Source organism: Dendropsophus ebraccatus, chromosome 2 (genome assembly GCF_027789765.1).
Source record: "Dendropsophus ebraccatus isolate aDenEbr1 chromosome 2, aDenEbr1.pat, whole genome shotgun sequence".
Taxonomy (NCBI): Eukaryota; Metazoa; Chordata; class Amphibia; order Anura; family Hylidae; genus Dendropsophus; species Dendropsophus ebraccatus.
Genome location: NC_091455.1, coordinates 94561148 through 94585634, shown reverse-complemented (window position 1 = coordinate 94585634; position 24487 = coordinate 94561148). Strand labels below are relative to the sequence as shown.

Genomic DNA, 24487 nt, shown 5'->3' with positions numbered 1-24487 from the left:
TATAGAAAGTGGTTGGTAAAACTTAAAAACTTAAAGGTTTCCCAACCTTTTATTAAAGGGGTAGTGCGGTGCTAAGAAATTATTTACAAAATAACACACATTACAAAGTTATACAACTTTGTAAAGTATGCTATGCACAAGCCAACAAGACAGAAATGGCTGCACATCGCACCCATGGCTGACACGAAAGCTTATTCAGCTACATTTAAAACAAACATCAGAAGTTAGTATATAATTTGGCCAAACCATATTGCCTCGTACCACGTGCAGGTCTTCTGATACACGAGTCCCTAACCAAAAAACATCACTGTGCCGGTCAGCGACCACAATCCCCGCAAAACGTGCACAAGCAGAGAAAGGGGGGCCACGGAATGGCCCTGCAACCCCATTGTCACAGGACCAGACCCTAAAGGGCCCCCCCGGACCCCGCAGGCGCCACCGGCGGAAAAAGTGGACCCCAAGCAACACAAGTGTGAACAAGCTCTTACCTCTCTCTCCATTCCTCTGCAGGTAGAATGGGAGAATACTAGGAGATCCTCCCCTTATGTACACAGGTGCTTCCTGCTAATTTGGATCACATGGGTCTTACAAAGCACGAGTGCTAGCCACAATGAAAAAAGGGACAGAATACATAAAATATGCACAAGCCAACAAGACAGAAATGGCTGCACATCGCACCCATGGCTGACACGAAAGCTTGTTCAGCTACATTTAAAACCAACATCAGAAGTTAGTATATAATTTGGCCAAACCATATTGCCTCATGTACCACGTGCAGGTCTTTTGATACATTGTAAAGTATGTTATGTATGTGAATGGCCCCCTTCCCTGTGTCCCCGACCCCCCCCCCCCCCCCCGTGGACCCGGAAGTGTAGTGCATTATACATACCTGATACGTGTCGACCCCCGTCTGCCATCTTCTGACAGTGATGTAATCTTCGGCATGACCACCGGATTCTCCCAATCCCTGAGCACTGTGGTGATATCTGTTATTTTAATTATTTTTGTGAAAGTTTTATTGCAAAAGAAAATACCTACAAACAAAGAGTTATTCTAAAGATATTCATGTGTCCTGTTTTTTTGCTATTTGGATGTTAAGGTGACCCATTGAGGCGGCTGGATTCAGGACTGTTCACACACAGTGTTTTTAGGCACATCTGCATTTATTTTTGAGTAATCTTCCGGAGGCCAGCCGTCCCACATGCCGGCCCCCCTCTGCCGCATCTCAACTCTGCTCAGCCGTGATTGGCTGAGCACAGTTATGCTCAGCCAATCGCGGCTAAGCAGCTACCCCTATATATACGCACTACCCATATATATATATATATATATATATATATATATATATATATATATATATATATATATATATATATATATTGCTTACTCAGTGGCGCCGCAATGATGGAGAGGGGACCATCTATAAGGGGGGGGAAGAGGGGGACCATCTATAAGGGGGGAGAGGGAAGAGGGGGACCATCTATAAGGGGGGAGAGGGAAGAGGGGGACCATCTATAAGGGGGGGGAGAGGGGGACCATCTATAAGGGGGGGGGGAGAGGGAAGAGGGGGACCATCTATAAGGGGGGGGGAGAGGGGGACCATCTATAAGGGAGGGGGGAAAGAGGGGGACCATCTATAAGGGGGAAAGAGGGGGACCATCTATAAGGGAGGGGGAGAGGGGGACCATCTATAAGGGAGGGGGAGAGGGGGACCATCTATAAGGGGGGGGGGGGAGAGGGGGACCATCTATAAGGGGGGGAAGAGGGGGACCATCTATACGGGGAGGGGGACCGTTTATAAGGGGGGGCTGAGAGGGAAGAGGGGGACCATCTATAAGGGGGGAGAGAGGGAAGAGGGGGACCATCTATAAGGGGAGGGGGGCCATCTATAAGGGGGGGGGGAAGAGGGGGGACCATCTATAAGGGAGGGGGAGAGGGGGACCATCTATAAGGGGGGGGGGAGAGGGGGACCATCTATAAGGGGGGAAGAGGGGGACCATCTATAAGGGGAGGGGGACCATCTATAAGGGGGGCTGAGAGGGAAGAGGGGGACCATCTATAAGGGGGGGAGAGGGGGACCATCTATAAGGGGGGGGGAGAGGGAAGAGGGGGACCATCTATAAGGGGAGGGGGGCCATCTATAAGGGGGGGGGAGAGGGAAGAGGGGGACCATCTATAAGGGGAGGGGGGCCATCTATAAGGGGGGGAGAGGGGGACCATCTATAAGGGGGGGGAGAGGGAAGAGGGGGACCATCTATAAAGGGGGGGGAGAGGGGGACCATCTATAAGGGAGGGGGGAAAGAGGGGGAGAGGGGGACCATCTATAAGGGGGGGACAGGGGGACCATCTATAAGGGGGGGGGACAGGGGGACCATCTATAAGGGGGGGGGGGAGAGGGGGACCATCTATAAGGGGGGGGGGGAGAGGGGGACCATCTATAAGGGGGGAAGAGGGGGACCATCTCCTAAAAGATCATCACCCTCCTCTCCTGACATCCTCTGTGCTGCTGGGACTTCTCCTATAGGATTAGCACCCTCCTCTCCTGACATCCTCTGTGCTGCTGGGACCTCTCCTATAGGATTAGCACCCTCCTCTCCTGACCTCCTCTGTGCTGCTGTGACCTCTCCTATAGGATCAGCCCCCTCCTCTCCTGACATCCTCTTTGCAGCAAGGGACCAAACATGTTTATTGGGGACAGCAGTGTGTGTGTGTGGGGGGCCAATAGTGGATTATAATGTGGGCGGATTGACGGGGGGGGCGTCATCCTATAGTTCGCCTCGGGCAGCAGAGAGGCTAGAATCACCCCTGTGCTTACTGCAAAACAGACCTATTGATCCAGATTATACCGTGTTTCCCCGAAAGTAAGACAGTGTCTTACGTTCTTTTTACTCCCAAAAGTCCCACTATGTCTTACTTTTGGGGTATGTCTTATATTGGACAGGGGTGTATGACTGTATAGGGGGGGGAGACAGGGGTGTATGACTGTATAGGGGGGCGGACAGGGGTGTATGACTGTATAGGGGGGGGGAAACAGGGGTGTATGACTGTATAGGGGGGCGGACAGGGGTGTATGACTGTAGTCCCCTCAGTAACAGTGCAGGACTGTAACATAGGAGGAATGGATGTGCTGCAGCTGGCAGGATAACACACACAGCTATAAGTTATCCCGCCTGCTGCAGCCCATTATTCCTCCTATCCTGTACTGTTACTGAGGGGATGAGATGACAGGTCAGCTGTCACACGTTGTCCTGTGTGTGCAGGGAGGCGGCCATGTCAGAGCTGGAGGAGCAGCAGCACGTGAGGGCGGCTGTCCTGTACTCCCCTCAGTGAGCAGGGACGCCGGACCGGACGGGTGGTGGGCGCATGGACGGTGCGGCAGGACGGGGCCTCAGAGAGGGCGGACAGGTGCGCGCACGGGGGGTGGGGGGAAGGTCGCTTGGACCAGACGGGGGCGGTGCGGGCAGTCACCTGGGCCCTGCTGCTCCTTCAGCTCCCACACCAATACCGGCGTCCCTGCACATGACGTGCAGCGCTCGTGCCGGGCCGCGCGTGTGTGTGTGTGCGCGCGCGTGCGAGCCTCTGACAGGACGGGCGCAGGGACATAAAAGTACAAAAATACCGCCCTATGTACTATGTCTTACATTCGGGGTATGTCTTACTTTAGCCCAGCCCCCGAAAGTCCAACTATGTCTTACTTTCGGGGGTGTCTTACTATCGGGGAAACACGGTAGGTTCTGTTTGACTCTTTGACTTATTTTGTTATTGTTTTACTGCACTGTGTGTGTATAATTTAGTTGTGTCAGGCTTAATAATTTGTTTTTGTAAAGTCATCAGTCATATAGCTTGCAGTCTATGTGTAGCTTTTGTAGCATGGTGTCAGCAGTATTCTCTCTGGCTATGTGTGTATTTTTCAGTATATTTTCAAAACTCGTATATCATTGTCACCAATGTGAAAGCAGTCTGGAATGATAAATTTTCAAACAACAATAACTTGTAGTCTTATTAATGGAACATTCAGTTTCAAACTTTTTATCAGAAGTGTTCATATGCTTTTACCAATAGTTCAGTATAAGACTAATTTCACACTTCATTTTATCAAGCAATGCATGTTTTCTATATGCACCAGGATAGGTCCTAGTGTATATGTTAAACTTATCCAAAACGCGTAATTTTGGCCACTGGGTAAAAAAACGCTTAATGTGGTTGGCCATATGTAGTAAGTATTTCTTATATATAATATTTTTATAATATCAAAATAAAAAAGTCACAAAAAAATAAATTTAAATTTTTTTTTTTGAGAAATCAATAGTACAATCAATTACAGAAACTTTGTAATTGGGTTTATTAGCCGAAAAATGCATTTTTATCAAGAAAAAGCAGTTTGAAGCTCTACCCCCGTCTTCATGGTTCTCTTAAGGTGAGGGGAGGGAGATGAGGCACCAAAACAGGTCAACAAAGAGTTAATTTACAGCTACATCACCGAGATATCTCCTCTGAAGTCAGCACTGACCTCTCTGACCTCTGAATACTGGCTTTCACACAGGTCGTGCTGTGTAATCCTTTGTTCTCTGCTCTCTGCTGGTGACTAATCTCCTTGCTCCCCTCCCTTCTCCATAGATTACACAGGGCACGTCTGATGTAAAAGAGTCGTGATTTCCTGATAATGAGCAGTGAATGAGAAAGAGGAGGGAGGGGGACCTGGGGAAAGTCTTTTTGAAGGCAGATAATGGCATATGTTTATAATTAACCCAATTATAAGTTGCTTAAAGCGTAATTGTCATTTCAGGGTCATTTTTCTGAAAACAATAAATATCTATAGTACAAGCGATTTTAAGAAACTCTGTAATAGGTTTCATGTACTAAAAGAGTTTCCTTCTGGACAGAAAAAGCAATCTCCCAGCCTCCCCCCTCACATCAGATGAAGCAGGATTTCTGTCTTCATTATGTGGCTATGGAGAGGGGAGGGGCTGAGAGGAGTGACTGAGCACGGAGGATTTCTGCAAAGCACAACACCCTGCAATCTTCTCTCAGCAAGTTCATAGATAAGCGCTGACCTTTCTGACCCCTGAATCCTGCGTTTTAGGTGCCCAGACAGTCTACAAACAGCTGACCTTCATGTCACCTCTTCCTGCTCCCTCATCTCCCTCGGCCCCTCCCCCCTTCATAGGCTTACAATGGAGAGAGCAGAACCCGTCTTCACTGGCTTCTCTGTAATGAAGACGTGTTTGCCTGATAATGCACAGATAAGAAGTCAGGGGGGAGGCTGGGAGATTGCTACTTGAGTACAGAAGGAGGCTTTTTTTGGCTGATAAAACCTATTACAGAGTTTCTTAAAATCGCTTATACTACTGATTTCTGCAAAAAAAAAAAAAACATGACAGTTACGCTTTAAAATCGCCTTTACTATTGATTTCTGCAAAAATAAATAAAATACGACAGTGACACTTTAACATAAAAAACATTATTTAGGGTGCCTTCACACCTACCGGATCCACAGCGGATCTCACTTCTGCGAATTCGGAGCGAGATCCACTGCGGATCCGGTACCATTCACCCTAATGATAGCACATACCCGCAGCGGGATTGACATCCCGCTGTGAGTATGAGCTTTAACCCCCTGATGGCCGCAGCCCCGCTGCATCCCAGCCTCCTGCAGCTCCACCGCTGCCCCCATCAGCCCCAGCGCCCGCATCCCCCATCATCCCTGCAGCCATCACGCATTCCCGATCGCCGCCCGCATCCTCCATCATCCCTGCAGCCATCACGCATCCCAGATCATCCCCGCAGCCCGCCCGCATCATCCCAGCAGCTGCGCCGAGGAGCAGGTACTGTATGCTCTCGGCGGCGGGCTGCAGGGATGATGCGGGCGGCGATCAGGGATGCGTGCCGGCTGCGGGGATGATCGGGAATGCAGATGGGCTGCAGAGATGATGGGGGATGCGGGAGTTGATCGAGGATGCGTGCGGGCGGCGATTGGGGATGCAGTCGCCGGGGCTGATGGGGGCAGCGGTGGAGCTGCAGGAGGCGGGGATGCGGCAGGGCTGCGGGCATCAGGGGGTTAAAGCTCACTCACAGCGGGATGTCAATCCCGCTGGGGGTATGTGCTATCATTAGGGTGAATGGTACCGGATCCGCAGTGGATCTCGCTCCAAATTCGCAGAAGTGAGATCCGCTGTGGATCCGGTAGGTGTGAAGGCACCCTTAAACAATAAATAATTTTCTGACAACACATTCCCTTTAGAGGAAACCTTTCAACCCGGGGCAGGGTATTCGTCTCTGCACAGTTCACCCTGACATATTATCTATGTTCCTCAAGTCATAACAATTACAATGATAGGCAATTTATATTTAACCCCTTAACGACAAAGGGGTATTTACGCCCTATTGCCGGTAAGGGCTTTCAGAACGGGGCCGCGCGGCGACCCCGCTCTGAACCGCAGCGGTCCCGGGTGCCGCTTGTAGCCCAGAACCGCAGGTATTAGCGGGCACTGTCCGATCGCCGTGCCCGCTAATACTGTAACCAGAAGCAGCTGTCAAACATGTGCCTATTCCATGGATCTCTGCAGCATATCTATGCTGCAGAGATCTCTATGAGAGATCAGTGCACATATACTAGAAGTCCCCCAGGGGGGCTTCTAGTATAAGTGTAAAAGTAAAAAAAAAAGTTTTGTCGAAAAAAGGTGGAAAATGCAACTGCTATGGCCTTTTAAGCCTTTTAAGGAGGAAAAAATTAAAACTCAAAAATCGAAATTGGCTCTGTCTTTAAGGGGTTAAATGCTCTATTCTGATCCTTATATCGCTTTTATTTTTTGGTCTATAGGTCTATTTAATATGTAATTTTTGGCACAATGATCTGAATTTTTTATTGGTAATTTGCGAATATCTGACTTTTCATTCATCACTTTTTATTCAAAATCTTCACTGCACTTTGGTGGGTGTTTGTGATTATGACATTGACCGTGCAAAATCAGGAATGTGATCATTTTTCTATTGCGATTCCGCACATGGCAGTACCGAATAGGTTTATTTTAAAAATGGAAAAAGGATGATGATTCAAACTTTAATTATGGGACAGGAATTTAAAATTATGAAAAAAACTTTACTTTTTTTTTTTTTTAAACATTTACACTCTTATGAGCAATACCATTATTGCTCATAGAGATCAATGTAGTACACAGTATGTTAAAGGGTACATATGTTGATCACATCACACACACACACACGCTTGACCACCAGGGAAGGCTTTAACAGGTCATTTAAATGCTGCTATTAGTTTTGACGGTGGCATCTAAATGGTTAAATAGCTGCACAGAGTGATCGCTCTGTTTGGCTATAATCTGCATCCCCCCCCCCAGCTAATGATAGCCTCCGGTGACCTCCTGGTATATGCCCCTCTCTGTACCCCTTTAACAGCAAGTAGTTGTAAATGTATGTCCTTTGTCGTTAAAGAGGGTTAAATTTCTCTCCTGTGCTTGATTGTAGCTGCTGTTACTGTAGGTGAAGTTTGAAAAACTTATAAGCCCTATAACATTGTAAAAATTAAAAGAACCTTTACCAAATAATGCCAATCTGGAGCAGACTTATTCTAAATGTAAATCATCCTATTGGAGTTTTGTTTGTTGCAATTTTTTTTTTCTCACAGTAGATTTTAATTCGAGAATGCTTCTATCCCATGTCAGTAAAAATGATAGACACCATTCTTCCCTGCTCCTGTTTCTCTTGTGCACTCCCATCTGCCTCTCCAAATTCTGACTCGCTGACAGCCCGCTCATCCAAATAGTGCGTTGTCTTGCCGCAGCCAGTGATTGGCTGAGTGGGCAGTCAGTGAACTGGGACCCAAAAAAGTAGACTGGACCGCGCCAGAGGAACAAGAGAGGGTAAGAATGGTTTCTTTATTATTTCTACCAGTCCGGTGTAGAAGGCTACCACTACATTCGAAATTAAAATCTACTGTGAGAATGCAGGGCTACAGACTGTAATGGCAAGTATCGCAGCAGATTTGCTGCAATATATGCAGTGTGAATCTACCCAAACAATATTGAATATTTTACATTATTAATATTTTACATTATTAATATTCTATCATTTGTTACACACAACTTGTTGCTGTGAAAATTGAAAGTCATGATCTGATTTTTCTAATGCATCTTCTATTCATCTAAAACCTTGTAGTTACCATTTTACTACAGTGTAATTGTTTTTACTATTGTGCATGGGCCATTTACGAAGGTCAGAAATTTGGCTTACCGACACTACATCCCTGCTTAGGTATACTTTGGGGGTACCTCTGGCCTTTACCTTTGGTAAAGATAAAAGAAAAAAGAGCCCTTAGATGGCCAAATCATTTTTTTCCCATCTTGTATATTTTGTGTGTGGCCGCTAATAAATTTTACCACTGGTCACATTAGCCAGTCAGGCCCTGACTCGTCGGCTGATAACTGTCACTTTTACACGGACCGATTTATAGTCCGTATTAAAGCGACTCTGTACCCACAATTTGACCCCCCCAAACCGCTTGTACCTTTGGATAGCTGCTTTTAATCCAAGATCTGTCCTGGGGTCCGTTCGGCAGGTGATGCAGTTACTGTTCTAAAAACAACTTTTAATCTGGCAGCGCTGTGTCTAACGGCCGGGGATTACATTTGTATATGCATTATGCTGGCACACCCTCTCTGTCCTTCCTCCCCACCCTCCTCATCATTATGAATGCTCCAGGCAGATTGCCTTTTATTCCCCACCTGTGTGTATAATGAACATGGGCTGGATCGTTAATACACCTGTGCAAAGCTCAAACAGCAGTAAATGGTCCTGGATCATTCCTAATGATGAGGAGAGTGTGGAGGAAGGACGGAGAGGTGGTGCTAGCCTAATGCATATACAAATGTAAGCCCCGGACGCTAGACACAGCGCTGCCGGATTAAAAGTTGTTTTTATGACAAGAACTGCATCCCCTGCTGAACAGACCCCAGCACAGATCTTGGATTAAAAGCAGCTATCCGAAGGTACAAGTGGTTTTGGGGGGTCAGCTTGTGGGTACAGAGTCTCTTTAAGGGCTTTTTAGATGCACTTGGCAATGGCCGTAAGAGACACTTTGAGGCCTTGTCATTGACTATAAGACCATGAGCTACCATGAGCTGTCATAAAAGAGAAAAGCGACCACTCAGGAAGCCAAACTGACCTTGAGCAATGGTTATAGCAATTTTGATGCTATATAGTTGGATAATATAACCAGACGTTTTTCTGTTAATGTATAGGTTTAAAGTACAGTCATGTGTTTTCATGTTCACCTATTGTACTGCATCTGCAGTGCATCATATTGTTAGCTGTAGAGGTCTTTGTCTGTTGTATCATTTAATGTCCCTAAGATTTTAGGTTTCTCTAAGTAAATAGGTTATATACTGACTGCTATCATATTGTTAGTACTCTTTAGAACTAGTATTTTTAGTTTGTGTGCATGTTAGATCTACTGGGCATGAACATACATATTCACACAAGTTAGGCCTTTGATCCTTCTATCTCACAGAATGCATGAGATATCCTTTCTATTTTAATTCCATCAGGTATAAAAAAAAAAAAAAAATGTTTGTACCAAGCTCCAGTGATCTGCCAAATTCTAGTGGAAAGCGAGCATACCAGAAGATAGTGTGTTAATGCCTGGTGCTTCACACTGTCCCTCCCATTCTCAACACTCGGTGCAGAGAGGTGGGAATGAGGCAGTCTCCTCTCATTGTCCTTGAAAATCATCTTCACGTCTGAAATGAAAGACGCTTGGATCTCTGAATACATGTTTTCTCACATGGCATACAGTATTATACCAGCATAGCTTGATAAATACAGAAAAGTGTGATATGTATGCAAATCACAATGTGAATGGTTATACTGCATATACAGGCTTATAATGGAACAAAGGAAATCAGTGATGACGCTTTATTGCTTGGAAGGTGATGTAATTTCTGAAACAACACTATTCAGTAATGTATAATTGCATTCAGTTTTGGAAACCAAAATGGTCCCCCTGGATTTAAACAAAAAAAAAAAAAAAAAAGAAAATCCTAATAAATACATATACAGAGGTACCTTAGTTTAAGAGTAACTTTGATTAAGGGTGCCTTCACACCTTCCGACTCGCAGCTTAAATCTCGCTGCGAGTCTGGCAGGTCCTGGGAGTTCCCTGTCACTACATACTCGCAGCGGTCTGAAAGACCCCTGCGAGTATGTAATTCTGCCGCCCTCTTAACCCCTTCTGCTCCCGCTCCGCTGTGTCTGTATATACGTTACCTGTCTCCTGCACAGGGTCCCGGCGTCCTGCTCTCCCGCCCAGCCAATCAGTGGCTGCGGCTGTGCAACACACTAATTGGTTGGCCGGGAGAGCAGGACACCGGGACCCCGTGCAGCGAGGAGAGGTAATGTATATACACAGCGGAGTGGGAGCAGAAGGGGTTAAGGGATCGGCAGAACTACATACTTGCAGCAGTCTGAATTTCAGACTGACAGGGAACTGCCAGGACCAGCCAGACTTGCAGCGAGATTTACGCTAGGTGTGAAGGCACCCTTAGACCGTTTTGCAAGAAGTCACAGTTTTTCAAAATTGTAACTTGGTTTAAGAGCATCCCTGTACTGGGTGAGAGGGGGAGTGGGGGAAGGGCGTGGTCTGCACGGCGGGGTCTACAGCACTGTATTCTGACCCAGGAAGTCTCCCACACCTTCCAAATCATAGCAGATCTACTTCAGGTTGGGGCTTGCATCAGGGGAGCAGACTGCTACATACATAAGTTTCTGTCACTGTCCTGCTGCACAGCTCTGTGATTCTCACTTCCTAATTGGTCCATGCTGAAAACACACCCCTTCCCCATTGCTGTCATGTGAGTCATGTGACCACGCAGACTTCTGAAAAACTGCTGCTGTTTTTTGAGGTTTATCCACATACTTTACATTATTCTCCACATGCTGATTGCCGTACTGTACAGTAACTTTATAATATGAAATATTCAGCTGGTTCCTAATGTTTGTTTCATTTGTTTACATGTTATTCAGAATTAAAAAAAAATCATTTTTGGGGTGTGGAACCAATTGTCTGCATTTCTATGATTTCTTATGGGAAAATTTGCTTTGGTTTAAAAGTGGATTTGAATTACAAGCACGGTCCTGGAACCAGTTGGGTTCTGGTGACATCCCTATTCAAAGCTTTATTAATCCCTCCATTGCAGGTTTGAATATTGCTTCATGCAGTGCTGTTTTTCCAATAGACCCCTGTTATAAGGCTATTTGGTTTGTCAAGTGCTGCAAGTGTTTGCCACATGTCAGCACAGCATCATTCTTTCTGTTTTTAAAGACTACCACAATGCAGATGTGAAGACAAGCATAGGGTACTGATGTTTCCATACAAAAAATCTGCTGTGGCACAACTTTAAGAAATCTGATGTGGAATCTGCATAATGGTAGCTGGGTGTGCACAAGGCCTTAAACACTTTGGAGGCAGTTTACAATCAGCATATGGTTATGTAGGTCTTGCTAAAGTGCTGCCCTCCACACCCACGTCTCTCAGTAAACTGGGGATATGTGAGGCTGCGTCTACATTTTTACTACAGTTTGCACCTCTGTGCAGGTGTAAATTGTGGTAAATTCAGTCCTACTAAGGGCTCGTTCCCACTGAGGAAAGGTAGCGGAATTCCGCGACGGAATTGTCCGCCGCGGAATGCCGTTAGCCTCCCGCTCATAATGGGAGTCTATGGGAGGCGCGCGCTCCTGCCCTGTCCGCGCTGAAGAATGAACATGTTCATTCTTCAGCGCGGACAGGGCAGGAGCGCGCGCCTCCCATAGACTCCCATTATGAGCGGGAGGCTAACGGCATTCCGCGGCGGACAATTCCGTCGCGGAATTCCGCTACCTTTCCTCAGTGGGAACGAGCCCTTAACATTTTACACTCATTTACAAAATAGAAAACAAAGTTGCAGTTTTTGTCTGCTGTAGAAACAAACGTCTCATACGTTGAGTATATATCCTTAGATGTTGTTCTGAAACAACAATACATTAATTATATGACTTCCTAGCAAGCAATTGTAATATACTAATCACACTCAACAATGAGAAATAATCCAAATCTTCCCTATTTATTGACTATATATTTTTTTTTTTTCATTCATTGTTAAAAATAACCTGTGAATCCACAAAAATGATTTGTGTTCTCTCTGAATATTTTTCTTTCTTTTTTGGTGTCTGTTGCATGTGCCCTCTTTAGTATGTTTATTCAAAAAGTTCTTCATCACTTGCTGGCACCTTAACAGCTACAGTAGGTCTGCTCTGCCTTTGTCTGGTGGTGGTGAAAGCAAGCTGTAAAGATGGATATTCTTTTGTCTGCACATCTGTATATTGTCAGCAAGAGTTAACAGTTTGGGTATTTGTATGACTAAGAGGCCCTGGCTAGCAGCATGTGGAAAGAGTCTCCCCGCAGCTCTAATCCTCTTGGGTTCCTGTAAGGCGCTCTATGTTGCATAGGGGTTTCCCCAAGCTCCTCCCCCCAGATTCATTCATATTTTTTCTCTGTTAGTTCCTTCCCCCTTTTGCTGCACATTATTCAGCCATCCTGTATTGCCTCTTGTCTTTTCCAAGTCGTCATGAGCATGAATCCCGCTTGATCTGTTCCTTGCTAGCTCCAGCCCCCTCATCCCATTAATGTCCCCAGCACTGGTAAAAGCCCACCCTCCTCCTTGCTTCCAGACAGTGCTCATGGCACCCTGCCTTTTCTCAGCACTAACCCTTAAATCCATTCTGGAGTAGAGAAATGAGAATTAACCCATGCTATACCCGCTGCTTCTGTAACGTCTTCCTGAAAATAGCAGCTGCAATCTGATGGGTGAGGTGGAAAAACAACATCTTGTGCAGAAGAGAGTGTATTCCCTCTATTGTCTAGCACCCATGCAGGATGTCAAAGTGTCAAGGCGTTTGCACAGACCTAGTGTTGTGTCCATTATTGTAGGGACCCACACAGTATTATGCTGTATTCATTTCTTCACTGGCAAATGAATAATTGGAGAAAATAATGCATGATATGGCAAAGCGTTGTGAGGCTCACATTACAGTGTGGTGATGATCTAATTGGCTCCCTCCCCCTTCAGCACTGGTGCTGCTGAGCCTGGTAAGGTCCCTTCTCTGTGAGGAGGTATACGTAATGCTTTCTGAATATGTGCATGTGAGCTTTCATTCACAGGCTAGCAAATGTTATTCTTCTCTCTCACTCGCTCTCTCTCTCTCTCTCTCTCTCTCTCCCTCTCTCCTCTGTCACCCCTTGTCTCCCTACCTCCCCCTTCCCTCCTCCTCTCCCACTTTCTCTCTCCCTCCCTCTCTCTTTCCCTCCCCAGTATACTTGCTTGCAGTGTTGCAATAGGACGACAAGGCATCCCTATTTGTAAAGCAGGCACATTAGTGGGCTGTGCACATCGCATGTGATTCATAAAACCATGAATGATCCAGAGGCGAGCAGCCAGCGAGATCTTCATGTGCAGGATGATGCTGTTTTGTTTTGCATTGCCCTGAAGGAGGTGTGTGTACTGTATATGTGTGGCAGGCTGCTGTAGTATTCATTAGAGCCCTCTTCCCTTTTTATTTTCCCTAAACCGCACTATTAGTTTCCATTCTGTCTTTGCTCTTTATTATTTTTGCTGATCACATGCAGTGCTGTACATTTCATGGGGTGTGGGAGGGGAGTGAAGTCCCAGACCAGTGCATCCTGGCTCCCCATAGTCTTGTCTTCCCTCATGTTGTTTTTCTCCTTCCCTTGTTCAGCTGCTGGATTAACTGATACACTTGGCGGGTATATGGAGGCTCCTCTCCGCCAGCACTGCTCTCCATTTTTGAGAAGGAAAAACCAGGCTTCAGGAGGAGGAGGATCATGCCTCGGACAAAACAGATCCACCCCAGAAACCTAAGAGGTTAGCAAATGGTTTCTCTGTTTTGATTGTGTGCTTGTTTTGGAGGGATGCATCCAGCTGTTTACCTAGTGTAGGTGTCATATCTAGCTGAGGAGAAGGATGCTCTGCAGCATGTCATTGTTTGGTAGCTGCAATCTTGTCCTGGAGAGCTTCATCTGCTGGTGATTTTTTTCTCCTAAGCTTTTGCAGATTCTTAGCCAAGGCTGGAGATTGTAAAGTGTACAATGACCCCTCCAGATATGTAGCGTGGAATATCCTTTGTCTATCTCCAGTTGGGTTCCATGCCAGCTTTGCTAAAATGCGCTAACTTGCATTGAATAATAAGTTTTATGGCCAACCTGACACTGTCACATCAGCCAAAGACTGTGAAACACAGATGTTGTACCAAAAGCACATTCAATGTTTTCAGGGCCTACAATATAATTACCTGTGTGGTTCTGTGTTGTAGGCCTCATCTATACTATTAAAACTAAGGTCAGTATGGGGCAAGGGTCACTCAGGTGATGCCAAGCTTTCATTGTGGTAACTTTAGTTTAGCAATGTATAAAAAGCCTACATGCTTAATGCTGTGAGACTAGTATGTGGTGTTTATACGGCATTTATGTTTGTTATTGTATTGTAAGAAGAAGCCACCCGAATCACGTTATATGCTTTTGTATGTCAAATGGTATATTGTAAATATTATGATGTGTTGTTCGTATTCCTGATGTACACATTACATTGATATATAAATGCTGAGTACTATTTAGAAATTGGCCTTTCCATGCACAGTTTCTGTGTGCAAACACAGCAGGGACATTGTATATTTTTGCTCTAATTACATAGATAAATCTGCCAACTTTTAATTTGCCTTGTAATTATTGTTTAATGTAGAATAATGATTAAGATGCCTTTATAAACACATCAAACTAAGCCTATGTGTATGCAGCTCCAAACCATATTGATTTGTGTGTTGAGCTATAATGTTACTGTAATGTTAAAGTACTGTTGTGTTACATTGCACCTTGCAACTTTATCTCTTATGTCAGTCATACATCAAGCATCCAACAAGTGGTGCTTTACATGCCGGACAGCCTTCACCTCTGTGTCACTGGAAACTACAAAGGCCTGGGTCTTGTGTACATGGTGAAATACATCAATATGAATAGGACTACGCTTGGTTATACTGTACTACATAGGATACTTATTTGGGTTTCTGGTGATGTGTTGACCTTGAACACCTTGAACAAACATCCCAACTGAGCATCAGCAAACCATGGGAGTCAAAAGTCATTACCTGAAGCTAAAGTTTACTTTTTTTTTTTTGCTATGCCAAAAAATATATACATCATTGAACTCTTTATCTGGTCGATCCTGTGATCGTCTCTTTCCAGGATGGCGAAAGTAGCCATTAAAAAAGTATAAAGCACAGAAAAGATACCACATTTGGTGCATTTTGGCATAGAGTGTGGCTCATTTTTGTCTAAGACATTATGTGTCGTAGACACTGTTTAGGCCTCACTCAACGAGAGGACGTGGCTCTGGAAAAAAGGAAGGGTGTGGCTTCAGCGGGAGGGTATATTGTTAAAATTGCAACACATTATGCCAAAATCCATTTCCCATTGACTTGTATTATAAAAAAAAGAAATTGGATCAGTTTTTCCGTACATTAAAAAAATGTACTGAAATGAAGGGAAAAATGTGATGTAACCACCAACCTTTGATAGCTTTAAAGCTAGGACTAGTTAGTCTAAGGTTTCGCCAAATGCATCAAGAAGCCTAAGGCCGATTTACAACATGGCAGTGATTAATACTTTACTTACATTGTGCTGCAGCTATACACTCTGGCTGTGAACGCTAGGGGTGTCACAAAAAAATGACATGTCAGTTTTCTGCGGCCGCTATTCATTAAAGAGGACCTGTCACCCCCTGTGCCGGGGTAACGGGCTCCCGACCCCCGTTAGATCCCCCTATACATATCTCATAGCGCCGGGTCCAGCTTCCTGAGCCGGTCGGGTGAATGAGATTTCAGCGCCCGAAGCCCGGCGCGCGCGCTTATAGGAGAGTCAGATGCTCATAGAGAATGAATGGGGAGTCCGATGCTCCGTCATTCTCTATGGGCATTGGACTCTCCTGTGAGCGATTGCGCCGGGCTTCGGGCGCTGAAATCTCAGTCACCCGACCGGCTCAGGAAGCGGGACCCGGCGTGATAAGGTAAGTATAGGGGGATCTAACGGGGTCGGGAGCCTGCCTGGGGTGACAGGTTTCCTTTAAATAGCAGCCGCAGAGAACCTGTCAGTTCACACAATGGAGCGTGCACTCTTCATTGTGTGCAGTGGGGAATTCGGATATGTGTGCCCACATCCAAATCTAGCAGAAGTGAAGATCATCCGTTCGGAACTGCAGTAGCGGCTGGGATGATCTTCAGTAAGATCAAAAACCTGTCAGATAAATCTGTTTGTGTAAATGCACCGTTAGCCACAGTAATTTGCCTCTTGCAAAATTGGCTACTGTTTGTAGAAATCTTCTGACTGTGTCTAACTTTTCAGTGTGTGTGTTTTTTTTTTTTTTTTTTCCCAATGTCCATGGAATCTTTTATTGTCCAGCTGCTAAAAAAAGCAAACTACTTTGGAGTAAGTTCATTAGCAGGTTTTTTTTTTTACACAAATCTGTGTTCGGGTATGTACACACAGCAGCTAAGATCTATGATTCTGTTTAAGGACAAAACTTTCTGATTTTCTCATAGCAACCAATCACAGCTTAGCTTTCATTTTACCAGACCATGTTAGGCCACAAAAGCTGACCTCTGATTGGTTACTGTGGACAAATCATATTGTTTTTGTGTCCGATTGATAAATCTGGATCAGTGTATTTGTCTGAAAACAGGAAAATATGTGGCAGATGTATGGACAGCCTTAGATTTCAGGGTTTTTTTTGTACTGCAGATTTCCCCCCATTCAGTAGGGCGGATCAGTGTCCTTCCTTTTCTCACACACTATCTGCAAACAATACTCCCAGTATATGGGATGTAAGACAAAGAAATTGTCTTACACATATAAAGCTCTCTATCTGTGGATAACTTTTGATCTTGCAATACCTCCTTTAAAGGACAACTCCCATGACTTTTTCCCAGTAATTGAAGCACATTACAAAGTTATATAACTCTGTAATGTGCTTCAATCACCTATCTGCCCTCCTTCCCTATCTTTCCCCCCCTCCACCCCCCACCAGGAAATGTAGGAAACTCACACATACCTAATTACTGTCGTCACCAGACTCTTCTCTCAGCTCCTTCTTGTGACGATGAGTCATCAGCAGGAGGGCTGGTCTAGCCCCTGTTACACCAGCCTCCCCCTACCCTGCCTTGTCAGGTGACTCAGCTTGCTCAGCTCCCATTGGCTGAGCAACTGCAAGCCATCTGAGTCCATGTCACTTGCTTATCTTCCCTCGGGACAGTCGGCACATAGGCAGCTCCCCCCTCCCCTCATACTCTCTCCTGCTGCCGAGTGGACTCTGTGAGTGAATGGGTCATGTCACTAGGGAAGATAAGCAAGTAACATGACTCAGATGGCTTGCAGTTGCTCAGCCAATGGGAGCAGAGCAAGCAGAGTCACCTGACAAGGCAGGAGAGGGGGAGGCTGGTGTAACAGGAGCTAGCCCAACCCTTCTGCTGATGACTCATCGTCGCAAGAAGGAGCTGAGAGAAGAAACTGGTGAGGACAGTTATTAGGTATGTGTGAGTTTAGTGCACTTCCTGGTGAGGGGAGGAGGGGGTAAAAGACAGGGAAGGGAGGCAGATAGGTGATTGAAGCATATTACAGAGTTATATAACTTTGTAATGTGCTTCAATTACTGGGGGAAAGTTTTTCATGGGAGTTGTCCTTTAATGCTGTGACAGCATCTACATTCATGAGTTTATGGTGCCTGGTAGAGACATGGCAGAATATATAAAAAGGAAATCCATAAATTGCACTAAAACTACAGATCAAGACCCTTGAACTTGGCCAGTTCTTATCCATGGAAATTCTGGATCCTTTGTGAACACAGTAATAGTTAGAAATGAAGAAGCGAGACCAGTAGCTGAAGTTTAATATATATATTTTTTTCTTAGAGGAACAATTGTATTTTTCTTTTGTTGCAGTAAATGGTTTTGTAAAGTGTCAGCAGGAAGTGCCGCCATACTAGGTGTCCTCTTTGAATTAGCGTTACAGAATATGATGGTAAACCTGCCACTTTATTATGGATTCAACATGCTGACAGCATGGCAGTGTGATCATCAGGGATTACTAGGTCCAGTTCACAGAAAAGAGGGAGACTGATAGAGATTATCTTAAGGTCTGTAAGAAAAAAAATGTAATTAAACTTCAGCTGCCGGTCCGACTTCTTCATCACTAATACATAACTAAATGTATATATTTATTACTGTGTTGGCTGGGAAATGCAGACAAAACCAGCACTGCAACAGAAACATGTGAACAACTCACAACAGTGTGAGTTGTGCACATGTATCTGTTGGATTTGTCAAGAATGGTTTTCCAGCCTCTAAATACAGGAATGTTTCCATTTACTGACAGCAAGCAGCGGTCATGGTGGGAAATCTAAATGGAGAATATAGTAGAGTTTTTACTATTTACATTGAATAAATCTTCTTTTCGTAAACAATTTTAATGTGTGCAGTTCTTCTTCTTTGCACTTGTTGTGTAGATATACATGTGGAAAAAGGCCAAAGAAAGACAGACATCAGTGTGGAGTCCCCAGATCTTGGCTCTAGTACTGTATTGACAATAACAAGCTTTATTCTTAACTCCCAGAACATCTGCAAGTACCCATCCTATTGGCAAGTTATTAGGATTCTTTGGTATATGACCCTTGCATGAATATTGCAGTTGTGTTTTTGAGGAGCAGACACAAAAATAGTTTAAAAATAGATTTCCATGTAAAAATCTATTTATTGCAATCTAAAAGTGTGGCAAATATTAAATAGCAACCAAGCCATATAAGGAGGCATTGAGGGAATTAGATTTATTATTATTATTATATTTTTTTTAATATATTTTTTTTTAATACATTTTGGTACTTTATTATATGTGTACCTACCTACTAATGTTACATCACAAAATGCCATTTAATGGAGAAATCTGGGGACAGACTTTAATTATTTTTTTTATAATTTTATAATTACTTACCTCCCCAGCTCCAGCACTGGGATCCGTTTTAGTCCTCGGCCACTTCCTGGTCTAGAGAGAGGACTTGGGACATGAAGTTTAAAGCCTGGTCAGCCAGTCAGCTGCCGTACTGGGGGCCTGCTTCTGCCGCTGACTGGCTGAGCGGGCCTGAAACGTCACGTTCCAGAGACTTAAAGACGTCCGGGGACAGGGAACTGAATCAGAGGACAGCGAACCCCAGTGCTGGAGCCGGGAAGATAAGTGCATGTTGTTTTGTTCACCCACCTACTCCCCAGCAGTTTTGAAGAAAAAAAAAAGTCTGTGCCCAGACTTCTCCTTTAGGGTGCGTTCACACCTACAGGATCTGCAGCAGATCTGCAGCAGATTTGATGCTGTGTTCAGTTATTTAAATGAAATCTGCTGCAGAAAATCAGCTGCAGATCTTGTAGGTGTGAAGGCACTATGTATATTTCACATAATGTTGTAATTGAATGGATGGCCGCCATATAAAGGTAAATAACTTCCATTATTTCAATACAACAGCCGTTGTTTTAAAATAACAGCACATATTTGCCGTTAAATGACGGCCATCCACTCAATTACAACATTATGTGAACAGATCCTTTCTGTGTATTCAATCCACTCCTGGTTTTGGTTGCTATACAGCCTCAAACATACAGCCTCAAATATACGTAGTGTGAACATAGCCTTAAGGTGTATCCCCAATTCATAAAGGTTTCTACTGTCAAATGGAAAACCTGAGAAATGTGGTTCCACATGCAGAAGCTTATGTAACGGTGAACGTGCGCTGCTTTTGCAAATGCCAGTCTACCTGTTTACTTTGGCAAGTCTATACAGCCCTGATGCTTCTTGTCTAAATATGCATGAAGTTTCGGAAATTGCTTTAGGCGTGGCCTTTAAGCAGAATATTCTAGAATTAAAGCACTGAATAAGTATTACTTTTTTATCCCTTAAATGACTAGTTAGTAACAGAGTTAGAGAAATTGTTCAAATTATTTAAACATGGGCATTTAGGCCCTGTTCACAAGTGCTGTATTTGGCACAGATTTCACTCTCAAAATTTACATTAAAGGTAAAGACAATCTTGCATCCCATAAAAGTGAGATGAGTTTTTACAACACCTTTAACAGAAGAATATGTTGCTGCAAAAAGAATTAGCAGCTGCACGTTCTGCATGGAAAAACTGAGGATTAACCCCACAGGGTAAGAAGTCGGACACTTGGCTTATGGACTGCAATGTCCTGTACTTTATAGAGCAATAGCAGTTAGTGTCTGTCTTTCCATTTTTGCCATTCATTCTGATGACAGAACTATAATGCATCAAGTACCAGGATAGAAACTTGTTCTCTGCATATTTTTTTTGTTCTTTTGTTTGACTTCTGTAAATGGCTTACTCATTCTTGGTGAGGGAGTGTAAACGTTGTCTTTGGAGTATAGAGGTTCACTGAAGCTGGCACTATAGTGGGTACCATAAACTGTGGCTCTGTGATATGTTTGTGAGATACAGGGTAATTCTAGAAATGTTGTAACTGTGTGTTACTACATGTTTTGTTTTGTTTTTTAACTGTCCCTCCAAACCTTATTTCTTAAACCACACTGGGAAAAATAAAAATGCCTGTCCCAGTTTATGCCATCCACCAACCTCGGATCCATGGTACTAACTTTGTTATTTCATCACAGCTATGCCATGTGAACAGCTGCGGCCGCAGTATTAGAGGCGGCAGCCTTGTTATATATCATCCATAGATTCTTGTGCATACCTTTAAAAGTGTTTCTGCAGATCACATTGGCACATTATACGTTCAACAAAGTGATCACACACTACATCCCAACCACCTATTGCTGTTTACATGTGCTCATATCTCACACCATTTCCACACCGTAAAAACAAAGACTGACAGCCAACATTGCATTGGTGAGTTATGTGACATGACAGCTGAGAGGCATTTATTAGAAATGTAGCACTACAGAATTCCCGAACTGCTGGGTCGTTTCCCTTGCGGTCACTGGTATTTTAGCTGTGGTAGTCAGGATGCAGTGCTACATCTTTTAGGTGCTTAGGGATTCACTCAAAAGAGGTGACCATGAAGTTGCACATGTGCTTTTACAGTGTGGTTAAAATGTGTACTAAGAATCTTATGTTAATTTTTGAGAAGTTTGCTGTGAAACAACACATTAGTGTATGACAAAACCCCTTTATAGACTTAGGGTATAAACCCACACACCGTATATGCAGCGTATTTACTGCTGCGATACGCAGCAAACTCGCAGCAGATTAGATCTAAATAACTGAACACAGCATCAAATCTGTACCAACAAATCTGCTGTGTATTTGTTGCATATCTGCTGCGTATACGGTGTGTGGGTTTATACCCTTAAAGAATACCTGTCGTGATGCCGCAGCATTAGGTTGCTATGGATACATGTTATGCCTAGCGTGTTCCTTGCACACTCCCTTTTAATTGAAATAGGGTTCATGCACGAAATTGAGCAAGCATGGGACACATCCATGGGAACCCGATCTTCCAGTGTCACCTGCAACTGTACACTTACCGGGGGAGAGAAGTATGGTTACAGGTACACTTTTTAAAATATACTGATACTTTTTAAAAATTGCTGAGGCGATAATTTTTAGTCCTGTACAAACCCTTTATTGTGCCACGTGCAATGATTTACCTTGGGCCTTATTTCTTATACTTATATAAGGTAGCTTCACTGTAAAGTGTAATCGTTTAAGGGGATGATTTCTCTTAACTCGTGTAAAAGAAAAATGAGGCCATTGCCCCTAGTAACCATTTATATTTCACCTCTCTGCTATGGGCAATGGTTTCACTGCAAAGAGCACTACCTGCTACTGGCGTAAAAAAAAAATATAAAAAATAAAAACCATTAAAGGGGAACTCCGGATAAGAAAAACTTGTTTTCTATTAAAAGTACATTAAATGTTATATAAATGTGTCTATACAATGTATTACCATAACTGTACTGTTCTGCCAGACTGGTAGCTGATAGAAATCCAGGAAGTGAAAAAAATGGCCCCAGTGGCAATCCACATTGTCTTCTGCTTCCTCTGCTGTGCCCCCTTAGGGCCGGTTCACGCTGAGCAAAAACAGCGCAATTCTGTGGCGGAGCTCTCCCGCCGTGCTCAGTGTCCTGCTTTGAGCGAATGGGAGAGCGCGCGCCTGTCCGCTCAAGTCTCCTCTCCGCTCAAAGAATAAACATGTTCATTCTTTGAGCGGAGAGAGTGGCGGCAGGGGACGAGCTTGCGCCCTCTCCATTCACTTAACAGCAGGACACTGAGCACAGCGGGATTCCGAGACTGAGAGCACCGCCGCGGAATTGCGCCGTGTTTGTTCAGTGTGAACCGGCCCTTAGGAGACAAATATTCCATGCCTCTGTCTCACATTGTGTGTGTTTGCTGAGTGCAGGCTGATGATGCAGAGAGGAGGAAGGCCGTGATGTCACAGGAGACTTGGCTGGATCCCCCAATCCCCTGAGTGAGCCACCATCTCTGAATGGCCAGAAGCAGGTGCAGCACTAATTTTACTGATTGTGATGGGTGGGGACTGTGATGATTAGCTGAGGGAAAGCATTGCATTCTGGGAACTGCTCAACCAGGAAGGACAGAAACACAATACAGAACCCCCCACCCCCCCAACAAATGGATTTTTGGTAGTTTAAAAGCCAGAATAGACAGGTAAGTAATGCGTTATGCTTCTGTAGAAGTTTATTTTTTTTAACCTCTACCTGGAGTTCCCCTTTAAATTTAGAAGCAGTGGATTATGGAGAAAGTGCCAAAGGCAAAATTTACAGTTGTATAATACAGGCCATTTTTACCATCTGTGCCCATATAAAGGCTAAAAATCCTGTGGTCAGAAGACCTGAACTAACAGAATCGCATATCACAATATGATACGAAACAATATAATACACAACATTTAGTTCTGGTTGTTCCATATTATACGTGACTATAGATGAGCAAACCGGGTTCGGGTTCGAGTCCATCTAAACCCGAACTTTCGGCATTTGATTAGCAGTGGCTGCTGAACTTGGATAAAGCTCTAAGGTTATGTAGAAAACATGGATATAGTCATTGGCTGTACCCATGTTTTCCAGACAACCTTAGAGCTTTATCCAAGTTCAGCAGCCACCGCTAATCAAATGCCGATCGTTCGGGTTCGGATGGACTCAAACCCGGTTCGCTCATCTCTATACTTTACTTTACTAATAGTTCAACACAAACTGTCTTACTTACCTCAACTAGACTATATAGTGGAAGAAGTAAGCCAGGTATTTCTAATAATGGCTGATAACAGAGAACAGTGTAATATGTCCTCTGAAAACAATCCTGTGATTATGATTGATAACCAAGAACAACAGTAGTGCAGTATATATAGATTTGGCAATGGCAGGATTTTTATTAAAACCTTCCCAGACACCCAGTGTACTTATATGCCAAATTGGTGTTCAGGCTTTTAAAAGCCTATACAGCACAGACTGGTATAATGGCTGATAACAGGACAAAAGTTAGCAGGTGCTGTATGTCTGGCAAAGACAGGACCTTTATAAAAGACCTTCCCAGACACCCAGTGTACCTTGCTGCCAGACTTAGGCTCAAGCTGTCCAGGCATTTAAATGCCAAACAGGCTGTAATAATGGCTGATAACAGAGAACAGTGTCCAGTGATTCCTGTATATGTATGGCAACATTAGCATGTCTAATATACTTACGTGCTAAATTTGGGGCCAAGGGCCAAAATTTATCAACCTGCCATATAGTAAGAGTCTTTGTTGCCCATAACAGCTAGTCACAGCTCACCTTTCATTTCTGTGATCATTTGCTATTGGCAACATAAAGAATCTTACTATAGGAGAGTGGGATAACTTTCCTCCAAACTGTACATGCATTAGGAAGCCTATAGAAAAGAGGCTGTGATAAAGGGGTGATAACTGAGAATAACAGCAAGCAATAGCTGTATTAGGTTATTACTTTACGAAAACATTCCTGGACACTCAGATGATCCAGACGTTGAGATGTCTATACAGTATAGGTCATGATAATGGCTGATAACAGAGAACAATGGTAAACACATAGGGGATATTTGTGAAAGGGTGTAAATATACACCTGGTGTAAATTAATTACACCAATAAACTCCCAGTTCATAGCCAAAACATCATAGATTTTTTTGAACCGAAAACTTTAAAATACATAAAAAACAAAAGGAAACAACACTCCAGTACTTGATCATGTAACTTGCGTGGTGGGTATACGTCCCGGTATGTCCTGGAAGTCTGTGCCCAGACGACCCTGGACGTACCGGGACATCCTGAGCTATGAAGCACGCACAATCAGCAGCCGGCACCTCACCGTTAATGACACGCTGCATCGTGTCA

At 44.1% G+C, this 24487-nt stretch overlaps 1 protein-coding gene across 4 annotated transcripts in view; it reads left to right on the top strand.

Moving 5' to 3' along the window:
- The window catches only part of HIVEP1 (HIVEP zinc finger 1), a 173075-nt gene that overhangs the window by 13586 nt on the left and 135002 nt on the right, over positions 1-24487 (top strand). For 2 of the 4 annotated variants that reach the window (XM_069958005.1, XM_069958009.1), the window contains exon 2: positions 13783-13928. In XM_069958005.1, the coding sequence (XP_069814106.1) occupies positions 13889-13928 (40 nt within the window). In that variant the 5' untranslated portion in view covers positions 13783-13888. Of the gene's footprint in view, positions 1-13116; positions 13136-13469; positions 13539-13782; positions 13929-24487 lie in introns of those variants that run through there. The other 2 variants (XM_069958007.1, XM_069958006.1) reach the window with 2 other exon arrangements.